The 13,129-nt window shown below is 46.7% G+C and overlaps 1 protein-coding gene across 2 annotated transcripts; it reads right to left on the bottom strand.

Moving 5' to 3' along the window:
* Positions 1-2,629: 2,629 nt before the first annotated feature.
* Positions 2,630-12,778, bottom strand: Septin12 (septin 12). 2 transcript variants are annotated; one of them, XM_038327667.1, is made up of 10 exons: positions 12,738-12,778; positions 11,647-11,834; positions 11,085-11,210; positions 10,936-11,017; positions 8,414-8,551; positions 8,185-8,302; positions 8,001-8,096; positions 3,880-3,976; positions 2,924-2,975; positions 2,630-2,834 (listed from the first exon to the last, which is right to left on the bottom strand). In XM_038327667.1, the coding sequence occupies exons 2-10, from the start codon at positions 11,804-11,806 to the stop codon at positions 2,630-2,632; spliced, it is 1,074 nt and encodes a 357-aa protein (XP_038183595.1). In that variant the 5' UTR covers positions 11,807-11,834; positions 12,738-12,778. The 2 variants fall into 2 exon arrangements, with proteins under 2 accessions (XP_038183595.1, XP_038183594.1); XM_038327666.1 differs by lacking the exons at positions 2,924-2,975; positions 12,738-12,778 and having other exon boundaries at positions 2,815-2,834; positions 11,647-11,806.
* Positions 12,779-13,129: the final 351 nt, after the last annotated feature.

The following is a 13,129-nucleotide window of genomic DNA, read 5'->3' on the forward strand; positions in this document are numbered from 1 at the left end:
CTAGCTCTTGTAGACCAAGCTGGCCTCGAACTCATGGAGATCTGCCTGTCTCTGCCTCCTGAGTGCTGGAATTAAAGGAATGTGTCACCGCTGCTCAGTTCAGTCTGCTTTTTAATAGAACCCAGGACTATTATCCCAGGGCTTGATTCTCCTGTATTCTCCTCTGTATGCTAGAAATATGTTTTATTGCCATTGGTTAATAAAGAAGCTGCACCTATGGCGGGTCAGAATATAGCTAGGCATGAAAACTAAAAAAAGAAGACAGAGTCAGAGAGATGCCATGTAGCTGCTGAAGGAGAAAGATGCCAGAACATTACCAGTAAGCCAAAGCCTCAAGGCAATACATAGAATAATAGAAATGGGTTAATTTAAGTTGTAAGAGCTAGCTAGGAATATGCCTAAGCCATTGGCCAAGCATTGTTGCAATTAATATAGTTTCTGTGTGATTGCTTGGGTCTGGGAAGCTGGGAAACAAAAGCAGTGATATGGGATTCCCCTCTGTATGCTATGAATGTGTTTTATTATCATTGGTTGATAAAGAAGATGCTTTGGTCTACAGCAGGGAAGAATATAGCAAGGCAGGAAATCCAAGCAATGAAAGAGGAGGAAAGAAGACAGAGTCAGGCAGATGCCATGTAGCTGCTGAAGAAGTATACCAAAATCTTACCAGTAAGTCATAGCCTCGTGGTGATACACAGATTAATAGAGATGGGTTAACTTAAGATATAAGAGATAGCTAGAAATATGCCTAAGCCGTTGAGCAAACAGTGTTGTAATTAATACAGTTTTTGTGTGATTATTCAGGACTGGGTGGTGGCTGGGAAACGAAGTACAGTCTTCCTTTACAAAGCAATCTCTGTTTACATAATGGCACCCACTGTTCAGCAATGTACATCCACATAAAGCCTAAGAAAGAATTATAAAGGGGCTTCTAGACCCACAGAAACGGGAGTCAACTGGAGCTTCTTGGTAGCCACAGCTTTTCAGTTAGGCTCTGCTTGCTGGCCATAAACAAGGCACAGCTTTTTGGGGTTTGTTTGTTTGTTTGTTTTGTTTTGCTTTTTCAAGACAGGGTTTCTCTGTAGCTTTGGAGCCTGTCCTGGAACTAGCTCTTGTAGACCAGGCTGGTCTCGAACTCACAGAGATCCGCCTGACTCTGCCTCCCGAGTGCTGGAATTAAAGGCATGTGCTACCACTGCCGGGCTGAGGTGTGGCTTTTTAAAGAGATGGCACTAATGGCTCTGGCTCTTTCAGGAGTTCCTGCACAAAGCACTTGAATGGGGCTTATGAGCAGAGTGCTACAAGTTGCTTAATGGTGACATAGACCAGCTACATCCCTGGAGCTGGGGAGGTGAGCATGCTTCACAGAGGTGGTGAACATACCTCCACCATGTTGGACAGAGTGGAGCCAACAGGCAAAGTCATAGTGTTAGTCCTAGCCATACCTGCTTAGCATTAAAAAAAAAATTCCCTGGGTCAGAAAATTACTACGGATACACAATAAGACAGATTCAGACAAAAATACCTCTGAATAGGTCACAGTGTTGGATACATGTACATGGGCTTAAGAGAGAGAAAAGAGTATAGACAGTCATAGATTAAAGAATAAAGGTAATAAAATAAATATTAAAAAGTAATAGAATAAAAAATACCACATAAATATGGAATATACACAGAGAGTCTGAATTATATATATTATTGTGGGTTTTTTTTGATTTTTGACTGTTAATGAGTTAACTGCTTAAAAACATTTGATTCTGGGGGCTGCTAAGCTAAACCAGAATATATATTTTCAAGGTTATCTTGGCTTCAAAATTTGAGTCTAAGAATATGTTACTTTGGAAAAGAGGTTCTGCTTTTGTTTCCAGGCTAGTGCAGTTTGATGGAACAAGAACCCCTAAAAGGTCTCCATGAACCCTAAAAATACTTCAAATTGACTATCTAGTTGAGGATAACCTTGATTTTCTTGTGTGTGTGTGTGTGTGTGTGTGTGTGTGTGTGTGTTCTGTATTTTGTATTTTCAAGATATGGCTTCTCTGTGTAGCCTTGGTTGTCCTGGAACTTGATCTGTAGACCAGGCTGGTCTTATACTCAGAGAGTCCCCTGCCTCTGCCTTCCAAGTGCTGGGATTAAAGATATGAACCACCACTGCCTGGATTGGATTCTTCTTTCCAACTAGAATATATTACTTAAAAGTTGGGCTCATCTTGATATGAACCAGGAACCTCTCACACCCTAAGGGAGACTCATACTCCTAGACCAGGGAACTACCAAACCTTGAATTTCTTATCCTGTTTCTTCCTCCCGATTTCTAGGATTGCAGGTGTGCACACTGCTGGCTTTATATGGTGCTGGAGATTCAACCCAGGGCTCTGGGCATGCCAGGCATTCTACCATCTGAGCCGCATCAACAGCCCCCAAAGTCATCCTTTTATATCAGACTGGCTCCAAAGTCATCCATTTATATCAGACTGGCTCAGAGGACTCATTTACAAACCCTTTAGTTGTCAAAGCACAGCTTTTAGTACAAAGCAACATCGGCTTCTCGTAGATGCTCTAGTCCGTAGGTGTGTGTTGTGGGCTGGCTGATGAAGAGTGGAGAAGCCTAGCAAGCTTGGGGCTATGACACTCAGCATTCATCTTCCCTGGAGTCCTTGTTAGCTCGTTTCCGGACCTTCCCTGATCCAGGGGACGTCAGCTGTCCTGGGGAGGCTGGGGCCAGGTTCACCCAGCCTGGCCCTCGGGGCAGCTGGTGGCTCTCATTGAGTCTGAGGACCCGGTAGTTCTCATAGTGCACATTGTGGGTAATGTCCTTCAGGTCCTGGAGATGGGAGCTGAATGATAGGAGGCAAGTCAGCCTAGGTCACAGTGGTCCCAGATCCCGCCTCTCAACCACCCGAACACAGGGTACCCCACACCTCACCGGATGAGCAGGTCTCTCAGGAGAAGAAACTCGCAGTGTGCCATGTTCTCCACTGTAAGACATGGGGCCTAGCACGGCTCTGTCCTCTGAGAGTCCAGAGTGGACAGCTGCTTCATGTTATGTGGCTTCTGAGAACTGCCATTGCCGTGTCCCACCTCCTCCTCCCTGCTTCATTCATTCACCTATTCATTTATTATGTACACAGTGTTCTGCCTGTGTGTGTGCCTGCAGGCCAGAAGAGGGCACCAGATTTCATTACAGATGGTTGTGAGCCACCATGTGGTTGCTGGGACTTGAACTCAGGACCTCTGGAAGAGCAGCCAGTGCTTTTAACCTCTTGAGCTATCTCTCCAGCCCCCATTGATTCACCTATTCATTTACTCATTGTTATATCTCTGGGACCTGGCTCCTACAGATAGTTGCTAAACTAGTGAGCCCAGCCCTCACCAAAGACAAAATTTTTGTTTTTCTCTTTCTCTCTCTTTCTCTCTTTCTCTCTTTCTCTCTCTCTCTCTTTCTTTCTTTCTTTCTTTCTTTCTTTCTTTCTTTCTTTCTTTCTTTCTTTCTTTCTTTCTGTTCCTTCCTTCCTTCCTTTCTTCCTTCCTCCTTTCTTTCTTTTTTTTTTTTGAGGCAGAGTATCAGATAGCCCAGGTTGAACTCAAACTTGCTAAGTAGCCAAGAATGACCTTGGACTTCTGATTCTCCTGCCTTCACCTCTCTCATTCTAGAATTGTGAGTGTGCTTTCATGTTTGGTTCCATCTGTTTAAAATAATGATAATAATAAATCAGGGAGCCGAGGTAGGAGTAACTCCATGCACATGGAGGGAAACCCAAGGTTGACTTGCAGGTAGGGCAGCTGCCAGGCAAGGGGGTGCGAAGGATGCAGGTGCAGGTGTAGGGTGTGCCCTGTTTCCAACCCATACCCACTGCATGCCTACCATGTCCCCAAACTTACCTTCAATGATGCCCCATTTGGTCTTGCGGCCCAGGACACATCTCCCATTTACTAGGTGCTCTCGGTCAGCCCCAACCACAGCAAAAGGGATCTGCTCCTAAGACAGAGGAGAGAAGAAACTGAGGCAGGAGTCAGGCACATAAAACTAGGAAGTCCCTAAACACCAACTGGGATTCATGCCACCCTCACCTCCTCTATGAAACGGTGGCACAAATGATACTGATACTGGTACAGGGTTGTCGGCTGACGGTGAAGTGCCCAGCACAGCTACACATTAGCAAAGTAACTCAAGGAAATGGTGTGATTTTTTTGTTGCTGTTGTTGTTGTTGTTTTGAGATAGGGCTTCTCTGTCTAACAGTTCTGGCTATCCTGGAACTCACTCTGTAGACCAGGCTGGCCTCGAACTCACAGAGATCCACCTGCCTCTGCCTCCTGAGTGCTGGGATTAAAGGTGTGTGCCACCTCTGCCCAGAGGAAATGGTGTTGTTATTAACTCCTACATTAATTACATAGTCTTGAGGGAAAGGGTGTGGCTCAGAGCTTAATATGAACGAAACTCTGAGTTTTGTGTGAAGGCATGCAATAATGTGTGTGCACGTGCACAAATGCACACACACACACACACACAGAATATTGATAATATCAAATGTCTCAGGAATGAGACAGTAATGAAGTTATAATCAGGCTAAATAGGAATTGTATACAACAGGAACTGGCCCCTGGTAACTAGTGGTCAAACTGAACTGGCTACCTTGTATTTTCCTTCATAAACTTTTAAGGATACCTCATAAGGATGGGTGGTGGTGGCTCATGCCTTTAATCCTGAGGCCAGCCTGGTCTGCAGTGAGTTCCAGGACAGTCAGGGCTATGTAGATAAACCATGGCTCAAACCAAACAACAAGAAAATTCTCATGGTAACTAGGAGTTTACTTAAAATTTTCAATACATTTAGTTTTCATTTGTATGTGTGTATGCATGCATATGTGTGGACACATGATATATTGTCAAAGGACAGTTGGGAGGGTTTGTTTTCTCCTTCTTCCATGTGGGTCTGAGGATGGAACTCGGGTCCTTAAGCTTGGTAGCAGACACCTTTACCCACTGAGCTATCTTATTAGCTCCATCATAAAGCTAAAAAATACTTTCAATTTATTATTTGAATTAAAAGTTATTTATTTTTTGAGACAGGGTCTTACTGGGTAGCTCTAGTTGTTCTTGAACTTGCAGTACAGATCAGACTGACCTTAAACTCACAGAGATTGTCCTCCCTCTATTTCCTGAATGCTGGGATTAAAGGTGTGTGCCTTCTTGCCTGGTTTTGATTTTTTGAAATGACACACACACACACACACACACACACACATATATATATACACACACACACACATATATATATATATATATGTAATTTTATTTATTTATTTTGGTATTTCGAGACAGGATTTCTCTGTTAAACAGTCCTGGCTATTTGTAGACCAGGCTGGCTTTGAACTCACAGAAATCTGCTTGTGTCTGCCTCCCAAGTGCTGGAATTAAAGGCATGCACCACCACCACCCAGCTTTATGTATTTATTTTTAAAGATTTAAAAGCAGAGGTTGGAGAAATTACTCAATTGTTAAGAACACATGCTCTTTTTTTGTTTTGTTTTTGTTGTGTTTTGGTTTGGTTTGGCTTTCGAGACAGGGTTTCTCAGTACCTATGGAGCCAGTCCTGGAACTTGCTCTGTAGACCAGGCTGGCTTCAAACTTCAACAGAGATCCACCTGCGTCTGCCTCCCAAGTGCTGGGATTAAAGGCCTGTGCCACCACCGCCCAGCAAGAGCACATGTTCTTGCAGAGGACCCAAGTTCGATTCCCAACACCCGCATCAGTCAGTTCACAACTTCCCAGAACTGTAGCTTCAAGGAGTTGACCTCATTCATCCTTTTGGGCAGTTGCACAGACACACATATATACACATAAATAAATGACACAAAAATTTAGAAGACACAAAAATATTATTTTAAATTCTGTCTATGTGTGTGTTCGTATAGGTATGTGTATGTGAGTGCATGTGAGGGGTTCTGGATCCCCTGACTGAGTCCCAGGTGACTGTGAGTGCTGGAGACAGAACTGAGGTCTTCTGGAAAAGAATCCAGTCTCCTAACCTTTGAGACATTTCTCTAGCCGGTGCCTGTGTGTGTGTGTGTGTGTGTGTGTGTGTTTGTGTGTGTGTGTGGTGTGTGTGTGGTGTGTGTATCTGTCTGTCTATGTCTATCTCTCTGTCTGTGTGTGAGAGAGAGAGATACAGAGACAGAGACGGAGAGAGCACTTGCGTGGAGGCCAGAGGACCACTTACGGGAAGTGGTCCTCTTCTTCCACCATGTGGGTCCCAGGAATTGAATTAAAGTCACTTAGCTTGAAGCAAGCACCACTAACCATTGATCCTCTTGCCAGCCTCTATTCTTTGAATTTTAAAATGTTGTTTTCTGCCTAGAGATGGCTCAGTAGTTAAGAGCACTGACTGCTCTTCCAGAGAATCTGGGTTCAATTCCCAGCACCCACATGGCAGCTCACAACTGTCTGTAACTCCAAGATCTAACACCCTCACACAGACATACATATAGGCAAAACAACAATGCATATAAAATAAAAATAAGTAAATTATATTTAAAAAAATTGTTTCCTGAGACAGGATCTCATGTATCCTAGATTGGCCTTAAACTCGCTACGTATCCAAGAATGAGCTTGAACTGCGGATTCTCCTGCCTCTACCTCTCAAGTGCTGGGTTACAGGTGTGCACCACCATGTTCTTCATCAACTTAAAAATATTTAATTTTATTATTATTGTTTGGAATGTTGGAGATGAAAATCAGGGCCTCATGTAGTTACCTCTGAGCTACATCCCAAGGACCTTGGATGTTTCTTTTATGTGGTGATGGGGACCAAGCCCAGGGCCTATGAACCTGCATCTTTATTGGCACAAAAGCCCCTTTGTTTTCTCTCCTCTGGGGCTGCTCTTGGGATACACTGCAGGGTTCAGGAGTTACATCAGAGATTATCTGGCCCAAAGAAACTAAAATATTTACCATCTGGCCACCAATAGGAGTCACACCTGGCCACCCACACAGGAGTCACACCTGACCACCCATACAGGAGTCACACCTGGCCACATACACAGGAGTCACACCTGGCCACCCACACAGGAGTCATACCTGACCACCCACACAGGAGTCACAGCTGGCCACCCACACAGGAGTCATACCTGGCCACCCACACAGGAGTCACACCTGGCCACCCACACAGGAGTTTGCCAGGTTCCATGTTTGCTTTTTTCACTTACAGCTGAAAGGAGAAATTCAAACTTCCTAACTGCCCCCATTCTTGGTTTGGTTTCCTTGAGACACGGGATCACTATAGAGCCCAAGCTAATGTAACCCAGGCTGGCCTTGCATTCACAATCCTCCTGCCTCAGCCTCCTGGGTGCTGGGATTACAGTAGCTAAGAGTTAAAATTTTAATAATTCAATTACACACACACACACACACACACACACACACAAATATTTTCAAGACAGGATTTCTCTGTATATCAACACTGGAACTTGCTTTGTAGACCAGGCTGGCTTCGAACTCACAGAGATCCCCCTGCCTCTGCCTCTTGAGTGCTGGGATTACAGGTGTACATCACCACCGCCTGGCTACATTTTTATTTTTTATTTGTTTATTTATACTCTAGTCTGTGTTTGTGCTTGTGTGTGTGAGCACACGTGAGAACTGTATTCCACCATGTCTGTGTTTGTGCTTGTGTGTGTGAGCACACAGGAGAGGTGTATTTCACCATATCTGGTTTTCCTCATCCATTTTAAAGTATGGTTATATTTTATTGTTGAGTAGCAAGAGTTCTTTCTGTATTAGAATGTAACTCCAGGTAAAGCCATGGCTGACCAACATTTCTTCCCATCCCATGGGTTCTCTGATGAGAGCTGTTTCTTGCTTATTTTGAATTTGTGAACAGAAGAAGAACCTTTAAATATTTACACACATTTCCTGGAATTGCAGAAAGAGATCAGTTTTCTGATGGGAAGGAAATCAAATGGTCTTGGTGTCACTGGCCGTTTGTCCTTCTACAGCACCTTACCCGGATCTTACTGTTAAGGAGCCGGTCATTGATATCCTCATCGAAACATTTCTGTGGGTACACATCGATGCAGTGAGTTTTCAGGTTTTGCTGGATCTGGGGAACCAAGCATAAGTGATCTCAGCACACCATGCGTTCTGCTCGCTGCACACTGACCCAGCTCTACCTTGGGCACCCAGATCACCCTGCTCCGGAAGGCGTCTCGCTCTTCAATGGTCAGGCTGTCAGCCCGGGCGATCACGGGCACCACGTTCACAGTCCGGCACAGTCGCCGCAGGAACTCAATGTCCAGGGGCCGGAGGCTGGCCAGGCCAGGCCAGTGACAGTAGGGGGCAGTGACGGATGAGGGAGGGAGGAGAGTCAACCCAAAGCTCCCAGCAAGTGGCCCTCCCTCAGCCAGTGGGTCACCTCACCAGTGGCCAGTGGGTGGCACGAAGTAGACACAGCAGTGCACGCGGGTGTCAGGGATGTGGCGCTGGCGAGTGATGAGGAGCTCTTCGCGTAGGTACTGTTCATACTGTTGGTTGATGTAGCTCAGGATGGGGTCCCAGCTGGGGCAGAGATGTCCCCTCAGCACCACCTCCTGGCCTCTGGGTGTTCTATCTACATTCTCAGAGACACTTGGAAACCTCTGCCTCTCTTCACGTGGGGTCTAAGCTTCTCCACTCATAAAACAAGCACAGTAATAGCACTTACTGGCTGGGCCACAGTAAGTGGCCACAGGCTCATCATCCCAGCTACTAAAGAAACAGAGGCAGGAGGATTATTAGTTCAAGCCAGCCTGGGTAATTTAGGAAAGCCAAGTCTCAAAACAAAAAGTAAAAACTGGAGCTGGGGATATCATTCGGGGCTTGCTATCATGCCCCACCTCTTAGGTTCACTCTCCAGCACTAATGCGTTTACATATCCTAATATCTACATCACCATACCAGATGTATATACAATTTCCTTGGTGAGGGAAGGGTGGTCATTAAATGACATTTGGTCACCAGCATGGTCCAAGACACCACTGGTTCTTACCTGATGGTTGCAAAAGTGTGTGTGTGTGTGTGTGTGTGTGTGTGTTCATATGTGTACCTATGTGGAGGTCAGAGGTCACTCTCGGCTGTCTTCCTTAGTTGCTCTCTACCGTGTAGCTATGCCTGACTTGGATTTATCTTATTTTGTGTGTGTTTCACCTGCATGACTGTAGTAATTTGAATGTAATGGTCCCCATAAGCTCATAGGGAGTGACATTATTAGGAGGTGTGGATTTGTTGCAGTCGGTATGGCCTTGTTGGAGGAAGTGTGTCACTGTAGGGGTGGGCTTTGAGGGCTCATATATGCTCAAGCCACACCCAGTGTCCCCCACCACTTCCTGTTGCCTGCAGGTCAAGATGTGGGACTATCAACTCCTTCTTCAGCACCACGCCTGCCTGTATGCCACCATGTTGCACCGTAATGATAATGAGCTAAGTCTCTGAAAATGTAAGCCACCCAAATTAAATGTTTTTTCTTTATAAGAGTTGTCATGGTATGCCAGGCAGTGGTGGTGAATGCCTTTAATTACAGCACTTGGGAGGCAGAGGCAGGCAGAGGCAGGCAGATCTCTGTGAGTTTGAGGCCAATCTGGTCTAGAGAGCTAGTCCTAGGACAGCCAGGGCCATAAAACAAAACAAAACAAAACAAAACAAAACAAAAAAAAACGAGGGGCTGGAGAGATGGCTCAGTGGTTAAGAGCATTGCCTGCTCTTCCAAAGGTCCTGAGTTCAATTCCCAGCAACCACATGGTGGCTCACAACCATCTGTAATGAGGTCTGGTGCCCTCTTCTGGCCTCCAGGCATACAAGCAGACAGAATATTGCATACATATAAATAAATAAATATTAAAAAAAAACTTGATTTGGAAAAAAAAAAGAGTTACCACAGTCATGGTATCTTCACAGCAATGGAAACCCTAAGTAAGACAATGGCACAAAAGAGATCAGAAGAAGTCATTGGATCCCTGAACACCAGTCCTTCTGCGGGAACAACTTCCCTTAACATCTGAGCCATTTCTCCAGCCCCTGACTTGGAGCTCTATCAGACCAGGTTGTCCTCGAGCTCAGAGAGCTCTCGCTGCCTTTGCCTCCAGATCAAGTGCTGCAATTGAAGTAAGGTGTCAAGAGGCAGGTGGATCTCTTGTGAGTCTGAGGTCAGCCTGGTCTGAATAGTGAGTTCCAGAACAGCCAGAGTCACACAGTGAGACCCTATCTCAAAAACAACAAGAAAAGACAGGTGCCACCTGGTTTCACCTTGTATGCTGACAGAAGATTCCCTCAATGACCCGGGGCTCATAGGCTGCCCCTGTCTCTGCCTCCCCAGCAATAGGACCTCAGGAATACATTGTCATTTCTGGCCTTTTTCCCCCCACATGGGTTCTGGGGATAAGCTCAGGTCGCCATGCTTTCAAGGCAAGCCCTTCACAGAAGTCGCCATCTCTGCAGTCTGACTCCTCTGCTGGGGTCTTCCTATCTGGGTTCCTGTCAGCACAACACTCCAACAGAGTGCCTGACTGATTCTGCTCTTGGAGATTGAGCCCAGCGCCTCTCATGTGCTGTGTGAGCATTCTAACCCTGAACCCTAATTGTGAGCTATGAGCTCAGCCCTGTTCTCACCCTTCCGTTTTGAGATAAGAGTTTTGATACGTTGCTCAGGCTGGGTTTGAACTCATGATTCTTCTGCTTCAGCTGCTAGAGTACAGGGATTACAGAAGTAATGGATCTCTGGTGCTTTTATTGAGCACCAACTGAATACTAGACAGGTGGCTGAGACCTATGCATCTTCAGCCCTCATCAGCTCAGGAGGGTAAGCTGAGTATAGGAAACTGAGGATCACAAGTGACAAGGGCAGATGACAGTCACTCCAGGGTACTTTTTCCCCTTGCGGGGACAAAGGCTGCACACCAAGGACCCACCACTTGTCGTTGTTGATCTGGTCTCCAAAGCCAGGTGTGTCTGTCACTGTCAGCTTCAGCTTCAATCCCTTCTCCTCGATGACTGCAGAGGGAGAGAAATGGAAGACTATAGCCCTGGCTGGGCCCATGGGGCAGGCAGGGTCACTCACCATGGGTCACAGAGTGCAGCTCCAAGGTTTGTGGCATGGGTAGCTCCAGGTTGGGTAGGCTTGACTGCCACACTTTGGACTTGAACAGCGTGTTCACCATGGTGGATTTGCCCAGCCCACTCTGCCCTGGGAGATACAGAACACAGTGACTGAGATATGTATGTTAGGGTATGTATCTCATAGGGTGTGTGTATGTGTGTGTGTGTGTGTGTGTGTGTGTGTGTGTTGGTTCTGCCCTCCACTCTGGGTCCTGAGACATCTATTGCATAAACCATCAGCAGTAGAGCAAGGTCATTTGTGGTTGCTGTCTGGAAAGCCCTCACCCATGATCAACCTTTGCTGCTGTAATCCCATTATGGGTGGTTTTGTATCTAATGATGCAACATCTCTCAGATATTTAATTTCAGCTCTTCTGTGAGCTGGTAGTTCAGAGTGGAAGACTGTGTCCAGAACAGGGGAGGGGCCGTGCCTGCAGCTGGTGGGTCACTGGGTCCGGGATGGGATAGGGCCATGCCCGTGGAGTCTTCTTCATCGTTCCCTCTGTGGCTCTGCCCCAACTCACCTACTACCATAATGTTGAACTCGAACCCGGTCTTCATGGCCTTGATCCTCAGCTGGTCTAGCACAGCCTCAATGCCCACAGAACCAAGCATCTCACAGGGTGGGGTCCTGGGGCTGGAGGGCCGTGAAGAGCAGGGAGAAGACGATTGCCTCTCCTCCATGGGACCGAGGATACAATGGTGCCTGTTGCTGGGGAAGTTTTGGAGAGGAATGTTGTTTGCTAGGGCTGGGGCTCGGAGGGACTATTCTGAGAGAACTTTTGAGAAAAGCTCTTATGTAGCTCAAGGGGACAAGGGGACCTCCATCTGCTCTGTAGCTGAAGATGACCTTGAACTCCTAATCCTCTTGCCTCCACCTCCAAAGTACAAGGATCCTAGACGTGTGCCACCGTACCTCTTAAATAACCTTGGGGATTGAACCAGGACTTTGCACACTCTGGACAAGCGAGCACTCTGCCGACTGAGCTACATCCTGGTTCGTCCTTCTGCTACCACCCCTCAGTTTCACACTGTACTTTAGGCCAATCTGGAACTCCCTACATAGCTCAGGCCAGGGCAGTCTTGAATTTGTGACAATCCTCCTGCCTCTGTTTCCCAAGTGCTGGGATTATAGGTGTTTACTACCATACCTGGCTGGATTCCTCACTTCCCAACCATAGCTGAGTATGTTGTTCCTGGCTACACTCTAAAACCCCTGATCAGACTGAGTCTTCATGACCCTAGGCTGGGGAGACTGAGTCCCCATCCTGAGACACTCTTGTCTCAGGAATCTACCCCTCCCCTACTCTTCTTGTCAATGACCTTCCCAGTCAGACCCTAGCGTTTGTGGCTGGACTGGAGTCTTTAAAGAACCACGATTAGGGAGCTCATTATCTCAACATGGAACTTGGGGACCCTTCACTTTCTACAGGGGGACAAAGAGCAGAGTTGGAAGAGATGAAAGGATAGTGACAGATCTTGAATGAAGAAAACACCACACACACACACACACACACGCCCCCCCACCACACAAACAGGGGAACGGGGGTTGGGGACAGGCTGAAGTGGGCAGCAACAGAGGACACAGAGAAAGAGAAGTTGGCTCATGTGGCACCTGGTGGAGGAGTTCCTTGGGGGAGCTGTGAGCAGCTGGCAGGCCCTAGGGTGCTTCAAGGGGGAGGGGAGGGCTGGCAGTTAGCCACAGAATCTAAGCCTGCTTCCTTCTTCCTCCTTCCTGTGACCTACCCCCTCCCCCTCAGGCAGGAGGGGCTAAGGCCAGAGACCTGTTGCTTCACCCTAAACCCTGAAACCCTAACATCAGGCAGTGACCCTGACCTTAACACACAAGACTCCCAGCTAGAGTTGGGAGCCCAGGCCCCCAGTCAGGTCCCTCATCAAGACTTCTGGGTTGATAATAAAAAGGCTGGTTTTCACTCCCAAGTCCATGCGCCTTAGCTTTCTGTTCAGGACCATGAATAGAGACTCATTGTCTAGAAGCTGGCACCC

The sequence above is a fragment of the Arvicola amphibius genome, chromosome 4 (assembly GCF_903992535.2).
Source record: "Arvicola amphibius chromosome 4, mArvAmp1.2, whole genome shotgun sequence".
Taxonomy (NCBI): domain Eukaryota; kingdom Metazoa; phylum Chordata; class Mammalia; order Rodentia; family Cricetidae; genus Arvicola; species Arvicola amphibius.